The sequence below is a fragment of the Nelumbo nucifera genome, chromosome 3 (genome assembly GCF_055504915.1).
Source record: "Nelumbo nucifera cultivar China Antique chromosome 3, China Antique-T2T, whole genome shotgun sequence".
Classification (NCBI taxonomy): domain Eukaryota; kingdom Viridiplantae; phylum Streptophyta; class Magnoliopsida; order Proteales; family Nelumbonaceae; genus Nelumbo; species Nelumbo nucifera.
In genome coordinates this window covers 109,615,418-109,629,841 of record NC_142651.1, presented here as the reverse complement: position 1 = coordinate 109,629,841, position 14,424 = coordinate 109,615,418, and the positions used below count along the sequence as shown (strand labels likewise).

At 37.3% G+C, this 14,424-nt stretch overlaps 1 protein-coding gene across 15 annotated transcripts in view; it reads left to right on the top strand.

Annotated features, from left to right (window-relative positions):
* Positions 1-2,866: 2,866 nt before the first annotated feature.
* LOC104607110 (calmodulin-binding transcription activator 2-like) overlaps positions 2,867-14,424 on the top strand; it is a 49,410-nt gene continuing 37,852 nt past the window's right edge. The window contains exons 1-8 of one of the 15 annotated variants that reach the window (XM_088902277.1): positions 2,867-3,407; positions 4,448-4,612; positions 4,731-4,826; positions 4,962-5,009; positions 5,981-6,112; positions 6,919-7,265; positions 7,816-9,951; positions 10,578-10,697. In XM_088902277.1, the coding sequence (XP_088758403.1) occupies positions 9,912-9,951; positions 10,578-10,697 (160 nt within the window). In that variant the 5' untranslated portion in view covers positions 2,867-3,407; positions 4,448-4,612; positions 4,731-4,826; ... (2 more) ...; positions 6,919-7,265; positions 7,816-9,911. The other 14 variants (XM_088902276.1, XM_088902272.1, XM_088902275.1 and 11 more) reach the window with 14 other exon arrangements.

The following is a 14,424-nucleotide window of genomic DNA, read 5'->3' as shown; positions in this document are numbered from 1 at the left end:
GACTTCAGAAAGTTATCAAAAATGAAAAAGAGATTGTCCTAGTCAGACATCGTAGTGCAAAGTTATGACATCTTGAAGTTTGCATACATAATTAACATGCAACTCATGACTTGGTCACTGGGTTGAATGATCAATGGTCGACCGACCATGTTAGATTTTTTTTGACTTGATTAACAATTTTTAGGTTTACTTAGAATCATGACTAAGTGAGGGTTTGAATGATTCAACCAACCAATCAAAAACATTGAGTTTTAGAGGCTGAATGAAAAAGAGGGTAAAATTGTTTAAGTTGCACATGACATCACGTGTTCGGGATAATTACTCGTATGCTAATGATTAGATTTGAGTACTTTTCAAAAAAGAATCATTTACTAGAACACCCCCTATAATTTTCATAGATTTACTTAAACCTACCATATAGTTTGCATTTTACTAAAATGTCTCTTGTAATTTGCAACATATTTACTTAATCGACCTTTCATTAATAACCGCTTGCTTTACCAAATGAAAATAGTAACATGATCATCTAAACTAAAAGGAAAATGTTTAAGGGCATGAATCCATGATTGTTTATTCTAAGAGTACCCTTAAACTGAGTAGAAAATGTTCAAGGGTATGGATCTATTGTTGTTTATTCCCAATACGTCTAACACCTTTTTTGTATAAAAAACAAAATTGATCAAATAGAGAAAAATAGAATGGTTGTTCGTGTTTTATTAGAGGCAAAAATGATATTTTTATTTTCTTTTGATTAGATTTATTTGGATTTTTTAAACTACCTTTGTGGTTTAGCTAATTGAACTGTTTGAAAATTGATATCACGTGACTAATATATTTATCAAAAATTCCAAAAATACCCTTCCCATCTCCATTCCTAAAAAATCACATTTGTTCCTAAAATATCATCTCCATTCAACAAGGGTTTCTGATAGTCTTTAGTTGAGCTTTAGTCAGAGAGAAAAAAGGCGATTCAATGGAGGGAGGTTACTACCGCTGGTTCGCCTGCTCAAGCACAACTGAGTAGAACATATCCATTGAAAACAGTTACTTTAAATCTCGATATAAAAAGGAGGATACGCAAAGACCATCACCATAAATCATCCGCCACTTGAAGACGAAGAACACGAAGAAGAATAAACCAATAGGAGGACCCCAACAACAACAATATATAACTACAGCTAACCAGATCAGAATTCAAGGGGTCAAAAAGCTTCAATTCAAGAATGCGGGAACTAATCATGGATCAACCCACTCCAACTGCTTTACAATAAGGGGTTGAAAGAAGAAAAAGAACAAATTTTCCATATATGCATCTTCTTCTATCCTCTCTTTCATATTTCGTATTCTTCTTCTTCTTCTCTTTATTAGTATTCTCCTCCTAGCGACTATTACTAGACGAAACAAAATGTGAGGAATCTACAAGCTGGGATTTAAAGACTGCATAGGGAGGTCTAGTTGTATGCAATTTCGAAGATTTCAGATGATACAATAGAGAATCGAATCAAGTCAGATTGTCGTCAAAGGCACATACATGTACGAAATACCTCTTGCGTTAGTTTCTCATAGATGTGAACCACACAAACTCAATGAAAGAGAAAAAACTAAAACCTTAAAGAAGGAATATAGAAGCCACTGAAATAAGCACAATTTCCTTTGATCCGCCGCTGCAAGTCTCTCTCTCTCGACAAGTCACAAGCTCCTGTCCATGCGTCTTGGTGCTCTGTCCCGTTGCTCTACCGCTGCGAGTCTCGGAGCTCGAACTTTAGGCAGTCGTTCTTCATCTCTCTAATTTTCACCTTTGAAAATCGTCTTCCCTCTGTAGATGAATCCCCTTCTCTTTGCTTGAAGCAAATCTGGGAGTTGCAGATCAAGAGCACATTGGCGTTGGACTGTGTATTGCCCAAATCTGGGAGTTACAGATGAATCCCCTTCCCTCCGCTCGAAGCAGATCTAGGAGTTGCATATACCATTTGATAGATCATCTGGGATCTGCGAGTTGCAAATCCCCTTTCCCTCCATCCCATTTGATATATCTGGAAGCTAAAGACGATGCTCCATTTGATAGATTATCAATTCTTCGTTGATTTTCAAAGGTAAATACCGCTGTCATCTGGGTTTTTAGAAGCCATAGTTTCTTCTCAATTTCTTATGGTGGTGCTCGTCTAGCTAGCTGCCAGGGAGCTTGGACGGAAGGGCTAATCACATGGTGGAGCTCAACTGCTTCCCTCTCCGTCCCTCTATCTCTCTGTATTCACGGCTGAGATCAGATGATATAGGATGAAAGAGACTTTTGATACTGGTTTCTTGAGTTCTAAAGCTGTAATTCACCGGACTCAATGCAGTGGGATAATGGCAAGCAGTGTATTGAAGATAGAGAGCACCGATGATTCATGTGGAAGAATACGGTCCGCTAACATTGCAGTGGAATAGCCATGAATTAAGAGAGGCCTGAGACCTACGAACTTATCTAAAGTGTAAAATGGTTATTTTATTAACGGTAAGAAGTGTTAATCAATTGTGAAAAACAATAGAGATAATGTTAGTCAATTTTCAAATAATAAGATATTTTTATTCAATTCGCTAAATCATAAAGTGTACTTTAAGAAATTTATTCTTAATTAAATAAGAAATTTAAATTGATTTTGAAAATTATATATATATATATATATATATATATATATATATATATATATATATTAAAGCTAAAGCTCCCTTTATCAAAACGGAATTTTACTGTTCAATACTGTTATTTGCTTAAGTGTAATTTGCATGAATAACCACTTGTCTCTCCCTCTATTTTGCATGTACGACGCGTGTTTACGTTTTCCTCATGTTTACACAACTTTTTTCCCGCTCTCCCCATCTTCCACTTACCACTTCATCTCACTACTCCTCTCTCTTCCTTTGACACATTTCTTTCTCTCTCCCAGCTTTCATGTCTATCTTCCCGCTCTCTCTCTCCACTTCCTCCGAAAAACCGGAGACTTCTATCACTTCTTCTTCAAGGTTTCTCCTCCTGCTTGCCATTGAGACTATACACCACCGACAATATTATACGCGTGCCATCAAAACAAGTTCCTCAAGAAGAGCTACGGTGCCATGAATGTTCAGGGTTTGAACTGCTTCAGGCGGAGGAGATGTAGAAGAAAACTAAGGACTGTTGGGATGCATAGGGTTGATTTTCCAGAAGTCTAAATCTCGTCTCTTTCTTCGTCTACAGTTTCCCAAAGTAGTTCTTCGCCGGCAGCATCACCCTCTTTAAAACATTGGTCGGGCATCAGTCAGCATTGCTTTGTTTTCCCTTTAACAGAAATTGTTCCCCCAGCTGCAGCCATCTATTTCAAACCATGATTTTAGCCGAAGCTCTCCTGTTCTCTTGATCGAATCAGGCCAAAATCCCATCTCAGGTAAGTTCTAACTTACTCTGCAACTTTATTTTTTCTTTAAATTTCATTTTCGTTTTCTTCTCTCTAATGTTGCATCTGGTTGTCAACCAACAGAGGCGGCAATGAGGTACTGGGGAACCATCCTCTGTAATTGTTTGGTTGACGCCATAGTTGATAATAAACCCCTGTAATTGATTTTGGAGTCGGTAATTAGGAGTAGCGAACGTGTTGGCAGTAATTAAAAGAGGAAAATCAATAGTTTCCATGCTTATTTATTTTTCTTTTTTTTCTTCACTTGATTTTACTATTAAAAGGGCCATTGATCTCATCGTATTTTATCCTGTTTTCTTTTTCTTGAACGAGTTGCAGATCCTATTACATTTCTTGCTTAATTGTTTCCTAGCAGTAGTTATAATATCTGTGGTGTTTAGAAATTTATTCGACTGTGAGATTTGCTTCGTTCACTCAGTTGATGATCAGAATCATATTTCTTTAGTTGTTTCAGCCTGTTGAATGGATGCGTTTGTACTTATCCGATTGATTTAACTTCACTGGACTGGGATTAGAGATTTCCAAAGACTACGTCTCAATGTTTAGGGAATTGATCCTCATAGCTAAATAAGAAATGAGAAAAAGGACAAAAAAATAATAAAAAAATACAATAATTAACAGTGTGAATTACAATCTCATTGCATGAAAAACAAGTGGCAATACCTTCTCATTGCATGAAAAACAATTGTCAATACTTTTTCCCTCCTTTGCTCTGTTCTAGCGGTCTGGGCGGTGCAGTATGGTGGAACTGAGTCCTTCATCAACACTCTCAAAAGATTGAGGGCTTTCTTCGTTGCCTTTTTTGATTGAGCTTTCATGAACTGCTGGCTTTTCCACTCCCAAGTGACTCCATTCCATTATTTTCACTCACGCATGGGGTTTTCCTTCTCAAACATTCTTCATTACTGGTTTTTAATTTTTAGGATTTAGTTAAGCGATATTTTTTTTCTCTGTTGTAAAAATCTTGGAGCTTAAAACTTTGATTTTCTTGGTTCCATGCTTTGTTTAAGAGGGATAGAAGAACACTGGAAGAGCCCCTTGTTGTGATAAGCAAGGACTGGGAAAGGGACATGCTGGATGAACGAATGGCTATTGGAATCGAGATGCGCAGGCCCCCTCGCCGTTGTTCCTCGAGTCGGTGAGAAGGTCTTCTACCTCCCAGACACATCGAGCAGGTCTTTTTTTTTCTTGTATCTCTTTCACTGTTTCATTCCTGTGATCTGAGTATTCAGTGCTGTACAATAATCATTTGTTTTCTTTTCAGTTTGTATTAACTATCTAAATTCTTTGTAGGTTAAGGCCTTCTCAAAGCTTGATAATGATCTGAAAATGCCCATCTACGATATACCTTCCAACATTCTGTGCACAGTTGTAAATGTTGAGTTAAAGGTCTGTCTCACTGTCAGTCTGTCTGTGTATCTTTCTCTCTCTGCTCCCCACCTTTAGTTCGGGTGGGAGGTGGTCGATATTTCGTTTTCTAATAACGTTCTTGGCTGGTTTTTTCTTGGTTTGCAAGCGGAAAAGGAAACAGATGAGGTGTTCGCTCAAATAACACTTCTTCCAGAAACGAAGGTTGCCTACTGACTTGCTGAAATTGGAGAATAGTTTATATACCCACTTGTTTGATTGCAGTTGATCTACTTTTCTAGGTCTTAGATACGGCTAACGTTTGGATTTTTGCATCAGAATGACAATAACCTGCGGCATGGACTGCTTGAATCTCTCCCTCGGAGTCCTCAGAGGCCTAAAGTTTTTCCAGTATTATATCTTTCCCATGTCATAGTTGAACCAAGCAGATATGGGAAAGATATTTTCTTTTCTCTTGTTTTCTGAATAAACCAAGCAGAGCCTAAGGATGTGAATCAGGATGCTCTGGTTCAGTGGTTAAGGCCACCACCATCTCTTTTGAGAAGAGAGAGAAGGAAGTTCAAGATACAACTGAACTGCTTTGTCATCACCAATCACACAGCTTTAAATTTTAATCCTTTATCTTTCCCCTGCTAGGCCAATTCCCACATCCTAACTTTCTTGGTAAGCATTGTCAGTCATTACCTTGTCTCATCTATATCTTTCACATCACCCTTGCCAACTGGGTGGAAGCTGGTTCTAAATTCTAATGATATTGTTTATAGTCGAATATGGGGTGAGGGTGACCAGCACGTATTTTGAATTTTCTTAGTTAATCACACACATGATAAAAAAAGAAACAAAGAAAATTTTATCTTGCTTCAATAGTTGAAGCTTGAAATACATACTCACATGTCTCTTTGCTTCTCTAAATTGTCATCTTTATCCTGTGAAATTTTTTCAGAACTTTATTCAATTGCTTGAGTCTCTCTCTCTCTCTCTCTTGAAATGCGTCTCCTCATTTTCCAATTGTGAAATAAAATATCGAATCATCCCTCGAATTGCTCTATCAGTCTTTATGCATTTTCTTAGCACTTCTATGCAATGACCTTAACTTTAGCTCTTGAGATTGTGAATCAATCAGGTGTATACATTTTCTTGTAACATAACTGAACCTTTATTTAAACGTTTTCCAGGTTATGGGTTATTCTGACACTGATGTTGCGGAATATCTTTTTAAAGCAAAGCCTTCGATTGATGCATTGGTAAAGTTTCTCTGCAATGACCTTACAAAAGCATGTGCAGTTGAGCCACCTCCGGTTCCTAAGGTAAGCACAAAAGCATGATCTCTGACTATTAAGGCCATGGGTTCAGTCACCAGGTTAAGGCCAAGATATTTGCATATAGTAAGTAGGGCCCCTTGTAATTTATACTGTTTACACAAACTACTTCAGTTATATTCTATATTCTTTTGAGTTGATTATATTTATATATAATAATTAACATTAATAATCTAATATCCACTAATTAATAATTTAAGGCTGTGTTTGGTTGCAGTGCAATTTTATTTGCATTAGTATAAATGTATGGGACTGCAAATAAAAAAAATGCAAATTCTGGTTTCATTTTATTTTGTGTTTTATTTATACATTAGTATAAATATATGGGAGTGCATTAGTATAAATGTATGCAGTACAATTTACTTCATTTGTACTGCAATCAAACAAAATAAGCTAAAATTTGAAACAAAAATAGCTCAGAATTTACCCTCGAATCATTTGCACTGCTATAGTTTTGATTGGTCAAACAATTTTCATTTGGCGTTGATGTCTGTATACGACTTGACCAAACAATTTTCATTTTTCATTTCTAATCTGCAAAGTTGCAGTTATCATTTTTTTCCCTCCTTATTGCTTTGAGTTGTTTCCTCGGGAAATTTTTGCAGGCTATTGATATTAATGTGGTTTTTTCTTAGATCAGATTCCCCCTCCAAACTTCGTTATTTAACTTATTCCTATTTAAGTATATTGTTCTGTCTGCAGCGTTGTGAAAGTTGGAGTTTTGTTGTTTCAGTTCTTCCACCCGATACACTATCTCTATTTTTATTTATTTATTTTTTATTTTTTGGTGGCAGTCCTCGAGACAACTGAGACTGAACCTTAAGGCTGTATCTCAAGCATCTGCACCTATTAACTGATCTAACAAGGGTTCTCAGAGAGATCTTTGAAGGAGTCCTAGATGGCAGTGATTAAACAAATTTAAATCCTTGTTCCAAATGAAAACCTTTAAGGGCTAAGTTGAACATATATGGACAGAAATTCTCTTAATAAATTTAAATCCTTATTCCAAATGAAAACCTTTAAGGGAGATGGAAGGCATCTTGTTGGAAGATGAAACAGGGGCTTTTCTTGGGAAACACTGGGGGTTTTGGTTTTATACTATTGATCAACGCCAAGGTCTACGCCTTCCTGGAGGACTCTGGTATGTTTTCTTCCCTTTTGGATGCAGTGGTTATTCTTTGTAGTTTTGATTAACAAAGTCCAGTAATTTTAATCACCCCAAAACTCTTCCCTTTTACTTCTTATATCCTATCATATTAGTGTTAATAATATGCTCCTACCAGTCTTGTATGTCGAGATTATTCTTTCTACATGGTGGTCGTAGTTTTTATTATCTAATGAATGGTTTTACCCATGAAATGTCTCAATAAATTATTATTCATTTGACAAAAGAAGGCGCAGATTCCATGTTGGATCCCTGAAATGGCTTGCTAGATTGCCTCCATATCAGTTGAATAAGATTCAACGCAAGGTAGGAATTCCCAATTTTATTTCTTATTTTCCATACCTTGCCAGTTCTTGGTAATAGTTTCCACAGGCAAACTATTGCAATGCATATAATGTGTTTTCTACTCTTGGTAATGATGTTTATTCTGTCTTGATGAGATTTAACATCAAATAAATCTATTCGTGTGTGCTTCTAATGTAATTATGATTATTGATAATTTAATTAGATGATGTACAAATTTCAGGTTCGACATGGTCCTGGCTTTTATGATTGTAGTTTAATAATGGATACTGGTGAAGATGGTGGCAGAACTACTGCTGTTGTTCATTTATCTGAGGATGATCAAAGCTTGGCTGTTGGGCAGTTTGCAGCCTTTTTACCAAGGAAAAACTTGCATAGAGGCTCTGGCACAATCTTGGCGTGCTGGTATGGCCAAGGCTTCCCTGTCTGTGCAAAGGCTCTTGAAATTGCAAGAATGGAAGATAAATCCAAGCTTGGGAAACCAGTTAAGATTAAGGTCAATCCAGAAAATTCTTTAAAGAGTTTTAAAATTACAGATAAAGTGGAACTTAATGGAAAATTTTTGAATTCAGAAGATACTACCCTTGTAAAAGTAAACAATCATCTCAAGGAATTTTCAATGTAAACTGGTTTCAAAAGCTTAGAGAGAAGTGGTTGTAGATATTCTAACTTTCTAGACTTTCTGACCGTTGAACTCACAGTGCAGAGAGAGAAATATAATCCTTAGTGGTCTGTTCTCACGGAGGTTAATTCTTGCAAGGTATTGCCTGGTAATGGAAGTCGGTGGAAAGCTCTCTTTCGTTCTTGTTTTACTTCCAAGTTCTGGTGCCATTTTCGTCATCTCGTTGATAATTTAATGGCTGTGTTTTATAATGGTAAATGTTTTGGAGTCTGGGCCTCCTTGGAATTGGTAGGAAGTAGGAACTTATAAGAGCAGGAAGATCCTATTAGCCTTAATGTTTTGGTTAGGTTCATTGGCATATTGCGATTTTGTTACCTAAATTATTGAAATTTGCTTTATTTTATTAAATTATTCTATACTCAAGTCATGTAACAACTCGCTCACGGGCGCCCCTTGCTAGTGTTTTAATAAAACACCAACTATGTGTAGATTTTAATAAATTTGGAGTGTTTTAATAAATGACCCTTCTCGCATGTATATTTTTTTATAAGTTCAGGTCCTTGAATAACATTACGATTCAAAGTACAACGTATTCCATTTGTTATTTATCTGTCGACGGAAAACGGTATGACCCATCACCGTTGGATGGTCGTTCACGCCATCTCTATCCTAATTCGCAGACATTTTGCCCTCCAGCTTGCGGGATTGGATCTGTAATCATTCTCATATATAATTCAAACTTCAAATCCCCAGACCACGTCAGATCCCTTCAATTTTTTTTTTTTTTTTTTTTTAACTTCATTAATGATGACGAGGATGAGGAAGAGCTCTAGAGCGGGGCCCAACGTTCCACCGAAGCCATCCCTGACCCTGATCGTGATCCCTCTCATGTCGAGGGAAAACATTTTATACGTGCTTCCCTACATCTATTTGCTAGGGACTCATGATATGCCCAATCTCGACTTAACGTCAGATTGCAACTTGGGTGGGCCCAATTACACTGACATCATGCTTGATGGACCCACCACCACATATTGCTGGGTCGTGGGACATGAAAGATTTCGTGGTCAATACGTTACTCCAACAAAGCTGCCACGTGTGGTACTTCTGGCCAGGGCAATAACAGGAGCCAGGCTCAGGTACTGTTAACGGCTGGGTTAAATTGTAAATTTACATTTCGACCAGCAGCTGGCCAGTCCCCCACTTCTCTCTTCGAACAGGTAGAATGCAAAAATGGGTGTTTTTCGGTCTGGATAAAGATCTTGACTTTCCTCTCTCTCTCTCCTGAAATATTTTAGTGGCTTTGATTCGCTTCATATAAGGACGGTTGTTCTCCATCGCTCTCTTCTTTTTTGCCCTTTCTTTCTTTTTCTTTTCCTATGTCGAGCAGTCGAGGGGCCACATGAAGCTTTTATTAGGGTTTTAATTTATGGAATCTCTCTCTGATCGTCTTTTTCATTGATCACTGTCCTACCTCTCTCTCTCTCTCTCCATCTGCACTTTTCTGGACGAAGGTTGTTTTTCATCTTCTTACGGTTTTATGATTTTCGACCGAGAGTGGATTGGTCGAAGCTTTTTCTTTTCTTTTTTTTTTTCCCCTGAGATTATTCTCTGCATAAGCTTGTTTTCGCTCTTGCTCGTCTGCAATCGCATGTTCTGCTGATGAAAGCGGGTTCCTGTCCTAGTCTTTCTTGCGAATGGCTGAGAGCAGAAGATATGCCTCAAATCAACAATTAGGTCAGCTTTTTCTACCCGTCTACTGTAATTCTTGTGTTCTTGTGCCGAATTGAAATTTTTGGCCTGTTCCATGCACGTGCACATGTTTGTTTTTGGTAATGGTGATCAATAATTTAGTTTGCATGCCAAGTATGAGAATGGTGGATGAATATACTTTTTCCTTTTCCTCTGCTACCTTTATTTCTTAATGTCTTGATATTGCCTCGCTCTATAGCAACTTTTGTATGTGTTTCAGCTTCTGTAATTGAAAACCATATACGAAGAATGATATTTTCTTTTTCATTTCATTCTATATTTTTGTTCACCTTATCCAGTACTTTGCAAGCTGCTTGTAATAGTGGGACTGTTGAGGTGTATGACCCTTTACCTCTCTCCAGAGTACGCATTTGGTAACTGTCAAAATTGGCAGTTATGGACGGCGTGGTTCCTAAACTTCCAAATCAAGGCAGCAGAAATGACATACTTCACTTGATAAATTCCAATATTTGTACTCACAATGTATTTCGATATAATGTATCTCGTATTTTATTGCTACCTCCACTTCTGAGGGATATTCTCATCACTATATTCATCTATCAAATGAAAGATAGTGTTTCTTACTATCTCTTCTTACATGCATTTGGCAGACATTACACAAATATTGTTAGAAGCACAACACCGTTGGCTCCGGCCAAATGAAGTTTATGAAATCCTTCGCAACTATCAAAAGTTCCACTTAACACCAGATCCGCCTTATAAGCCTCCAGGTAAGTTGTCAGGTTCTTCTGTAGTTGATGTGGCATTTTGTTGATTTTAGTAAAGCGAGGTATAACATTCTTGTTTCAGGGTATATCAATAATTGGTAGCCACCGGTCAACTTTCATTTTATTTAGCAGTGTAACAACGGATGAACTTTTGCTATCGCATAGTTGCATAAAATGTAGAGTTTTAAGAAATTTGATTTTTCTATTCATTTCATTTGGATTGGATTTTGCATCCATTGTATATTTAATGAATCAGTTCTGTTTGAGTTATTAATGCTTTGCTTTTATGCTTTCTGTATGCTATGGGTGAAGTTGAGCAAAACAAAATGGATATCTAGGGATAGAGAGAGCCCCAAATTCATGCTTGGAATGACCTCTTTGGATTGGAAATGCCATCCACCTGTAATATATTTGGACCAATGTTTTAAAATGTGGAGGCATGATGCGAGGTGTTCTGTACTAGAGTCATGAGGCATAGTTCAAACAAAACGTAAGAGGCATAAGCCTGCCGAACACAAGGAGGCACAAGCCTCCTTGAGAGGATGGGGATGAGGAGGTGGGAGGAGGAAGAAGAGGATGGAGGATCTCATTTTTATTTATTTTTATAAAAATCTTTTTATATTAAGAAGAATGAAGATGCATAAAACTAGATGGGGAGGGGGGGTCTTGTTGAAGCAAAGGCAAGTGAGCGAAGCGAGTGGCAGAGCCCCCAACCTAAACTTTCTTTTCCCTTCTCTTTCTTTCCCCTTTCTTCTCTTCTCTTCTCTTCTCTTCTCTTCTCTTCTCTTCCTTCCTTTTTCTTTTCCTTTTCCTTTCCTTTTCTTTTCTTTTCCTTTCCTTGACTTTACCTTTTTTTTCTTTTGTCTCTTTGTATGAGGTGTGTGTGAGGCACATGAGGTGTTCGCCTTAGCACGCCTCATGAAAAAGGCATATGAGGCATGTGGCTCTTGCACCCGAAGTGTATGCCTCAAGGTGTTTTGGGGCACCTTGCCTGGAGGTGCGTCTCCAGGTGTAAACCTCCCACGCCTTTTAAAATACTGATTTGAACTAGGTTAATGTTGGAATTAAAATACAACTCCTAGTTTGTAGTGGGATGAAAGCTAAATTTCACTTTGGTGTCTTTACCTTCCCATGTAATTGTTTTAGCAAACAAGCATGTGTGAAGAACTCATGGTCCTGTTCAAGATAACTAGCTTTTTACATATAAGAATCTTTTAGCCCTCTCCTCCTTTCACTGAACTTCTTTGCTTTTTTCTGTATGTAGGGGTCCAACTTGGGTTGAGTTGTGTTGGAAACTTGATGAATTTTTTATTGGCCCGAGCCCAATCCTGAGCCAATGTGATTGAAGTTCCTCAAATAGGGGCAAGCCGACTTGTACCCCAATCTTTACGGGAGTAGGGGATGAGATTGCTATTATAGAGAGAAAGAAGTGCATCACTGAAGACTTAACCTTGAGTGGAAGAATTAGGAGAGACTAACCAAGTTTTGTTGCAAATGTTTTCTTTATTCTTATTCATCAAAAAGAATAAGGGTACAAGTAGCTAAACCAGTACACATGTACAACATTACTGATACTCCTCAGGAGAGACTAACCAAAACAGGAAATAAGGGTACACAGTTTCAAAAGAAATATGGACAAGCCAAGGTAGCATGGGCTGCATGGTATATACCCCAGTCATGCATCTCCTCCCAAAGCCAAACATGCCCAAGTTGTCAACAATCCAATTAGCCTGCCTTGGAATCCATTTGAAGTTTCAAACAAGCTGTTTACTTTAGAATTTGGGGTTCTAGCCTCTATAATGGTGATGGTGCAGTTGTCAGGAGTTGGGGTACAACTTAGGTTGAATATTAATGAAATTTTGAATGGACTTGAGTCCGAACCCAAGTTTGACATAGTTGAAACATTTCAACTCAGGCAATCTGACTTGTATCTCAACCAGGGATCATCTCCAATCATCCATCCAATAACCCCCTGAGAATTTTGTTTAATCTTCATTATTTTAAAGCCCCGTGATAAAGAGAAAACAAGCTCATTGACAAGATCTATAATTTGAGGATTAAGGAATCCCTGAGTTTTGTTGGCATATTTGATGTGATTTGTTCCCTGATCTCCGTTTGGGATTATTAAAGATTATGTGGTTACAGATAGTGGAGATACACGGTGGGATTGTAGTGATTTTGGTGGTCAGTAGATCACATATTTGCAGGTTTTTTTTTTTTTTGGGTTCTGAAGTGTAGAATCTAAAAAGTAGGTATATGGGATCCTTGTAAGAATTGGTGAGTTGCATTAGCTGAACATTCATGGATGCTCACAAACAATTTTCTCTAATCTCCTAGCCACAGGCACTGGGATCCTGAAGAAACAATTTTTTTATCAGTAATATTGGTGGTAACTTGGTGTCATGGAGTAGCAAGAAACAATTGGTTGATGAAAGATCAAGTACTAAAACTGAATACAAAGAAATTGCTCTTGGAGTTTCAGAAAATTTTTTTGATTGGTAATATTGTGTATAAAACTTTATTGCAAATCTGCAATGATCAGCTAGTAATTAACATATCTCATAACCCAATTCAGTGTGAAGAACCAAACACATCGAGGTTGACCACCATTTTATTAGGGGGAAGTGGCTAGTGGAAAAGTGTGCCTACCATTTAAAGTCAAGAATCAGCTAGTAATGTATTCACAAAAGGAGTTGTTAAATCTAAATTGTTTGGATATTCTAGGTAAGCCAGGCCTAATTATTATAGTTCTCCTTATGGTGGTATGTAACATATTGAGTTGTTCAATTAGTGAGATTGAAGCCATTGTCTTTTCTTCTCTTTTTTCTTCTTTCTTCCTACTCTTTCTCCCACAATCTACACTCTTTTTGTATTGTTTTGATCACAGCTCTTGATTGCTCCACCCTTCTGAATAGAGGATGTCACTTGTATAACAGGGTTGCAAGGAGCCAAGGACATGATATGTATATTAGTGTCCATTTTTTTTATCAGTAACAGTGAAATTTTATTAATTATAAAAACAAGGTTACAACAGGATGGAGCTAAAAGGTCTTAACTCCAGTTACCCAAGAACTTTCTGATCTTGTAGTGGTTACGGAACAGCCCAGAATAATGTGTCTCTATTTACCCCTTGCCTAGCTAGACCATCAGCCAATGCATTTGCACTTCTCTTTATCCAATTACATTGAATTTCCATGTCCCTGGTTAACCATTTATATTTCCTCTTTTCATTGCTGTATTTCCACATCATAGCACTGTCTTCTGTTAGCCATTTCACCACCATTGCAGAATCACCATTGCATATTAGTGTCCTTCACTGATATGATATGATCTTTATATCACTAATTGATAATGTGTATATTTATGATAAAAGTTTGTAGTTTCTGTTTACAACAGTGTTTTCGACTTTCAATCGAACTGGCTAATTCATCATCTGGCTATATTTCTTTCACCCCCGAACTGCTCACCTGTAAAAAACCATTGGCCCAGTCAGCAACTTGGTAATCTAGCTGGTTGAACTGCTGAGCTGTTTGGCCCAGTCACAAGTTAGATATTTATTCTTTTTTTTCTGGTTATTTTTGTATTTTTAGCCATTTCCATCATTAATAAAAATAATTCTCATTGTCACGCTTATTTTTATTTAATTTTTTTTTTGGAAAAGGTAAGGTAAATTTATTCAATCAAAGAGGAGAAAATACAAACAATACCTAGACCAAAAGACAGCCCAAGA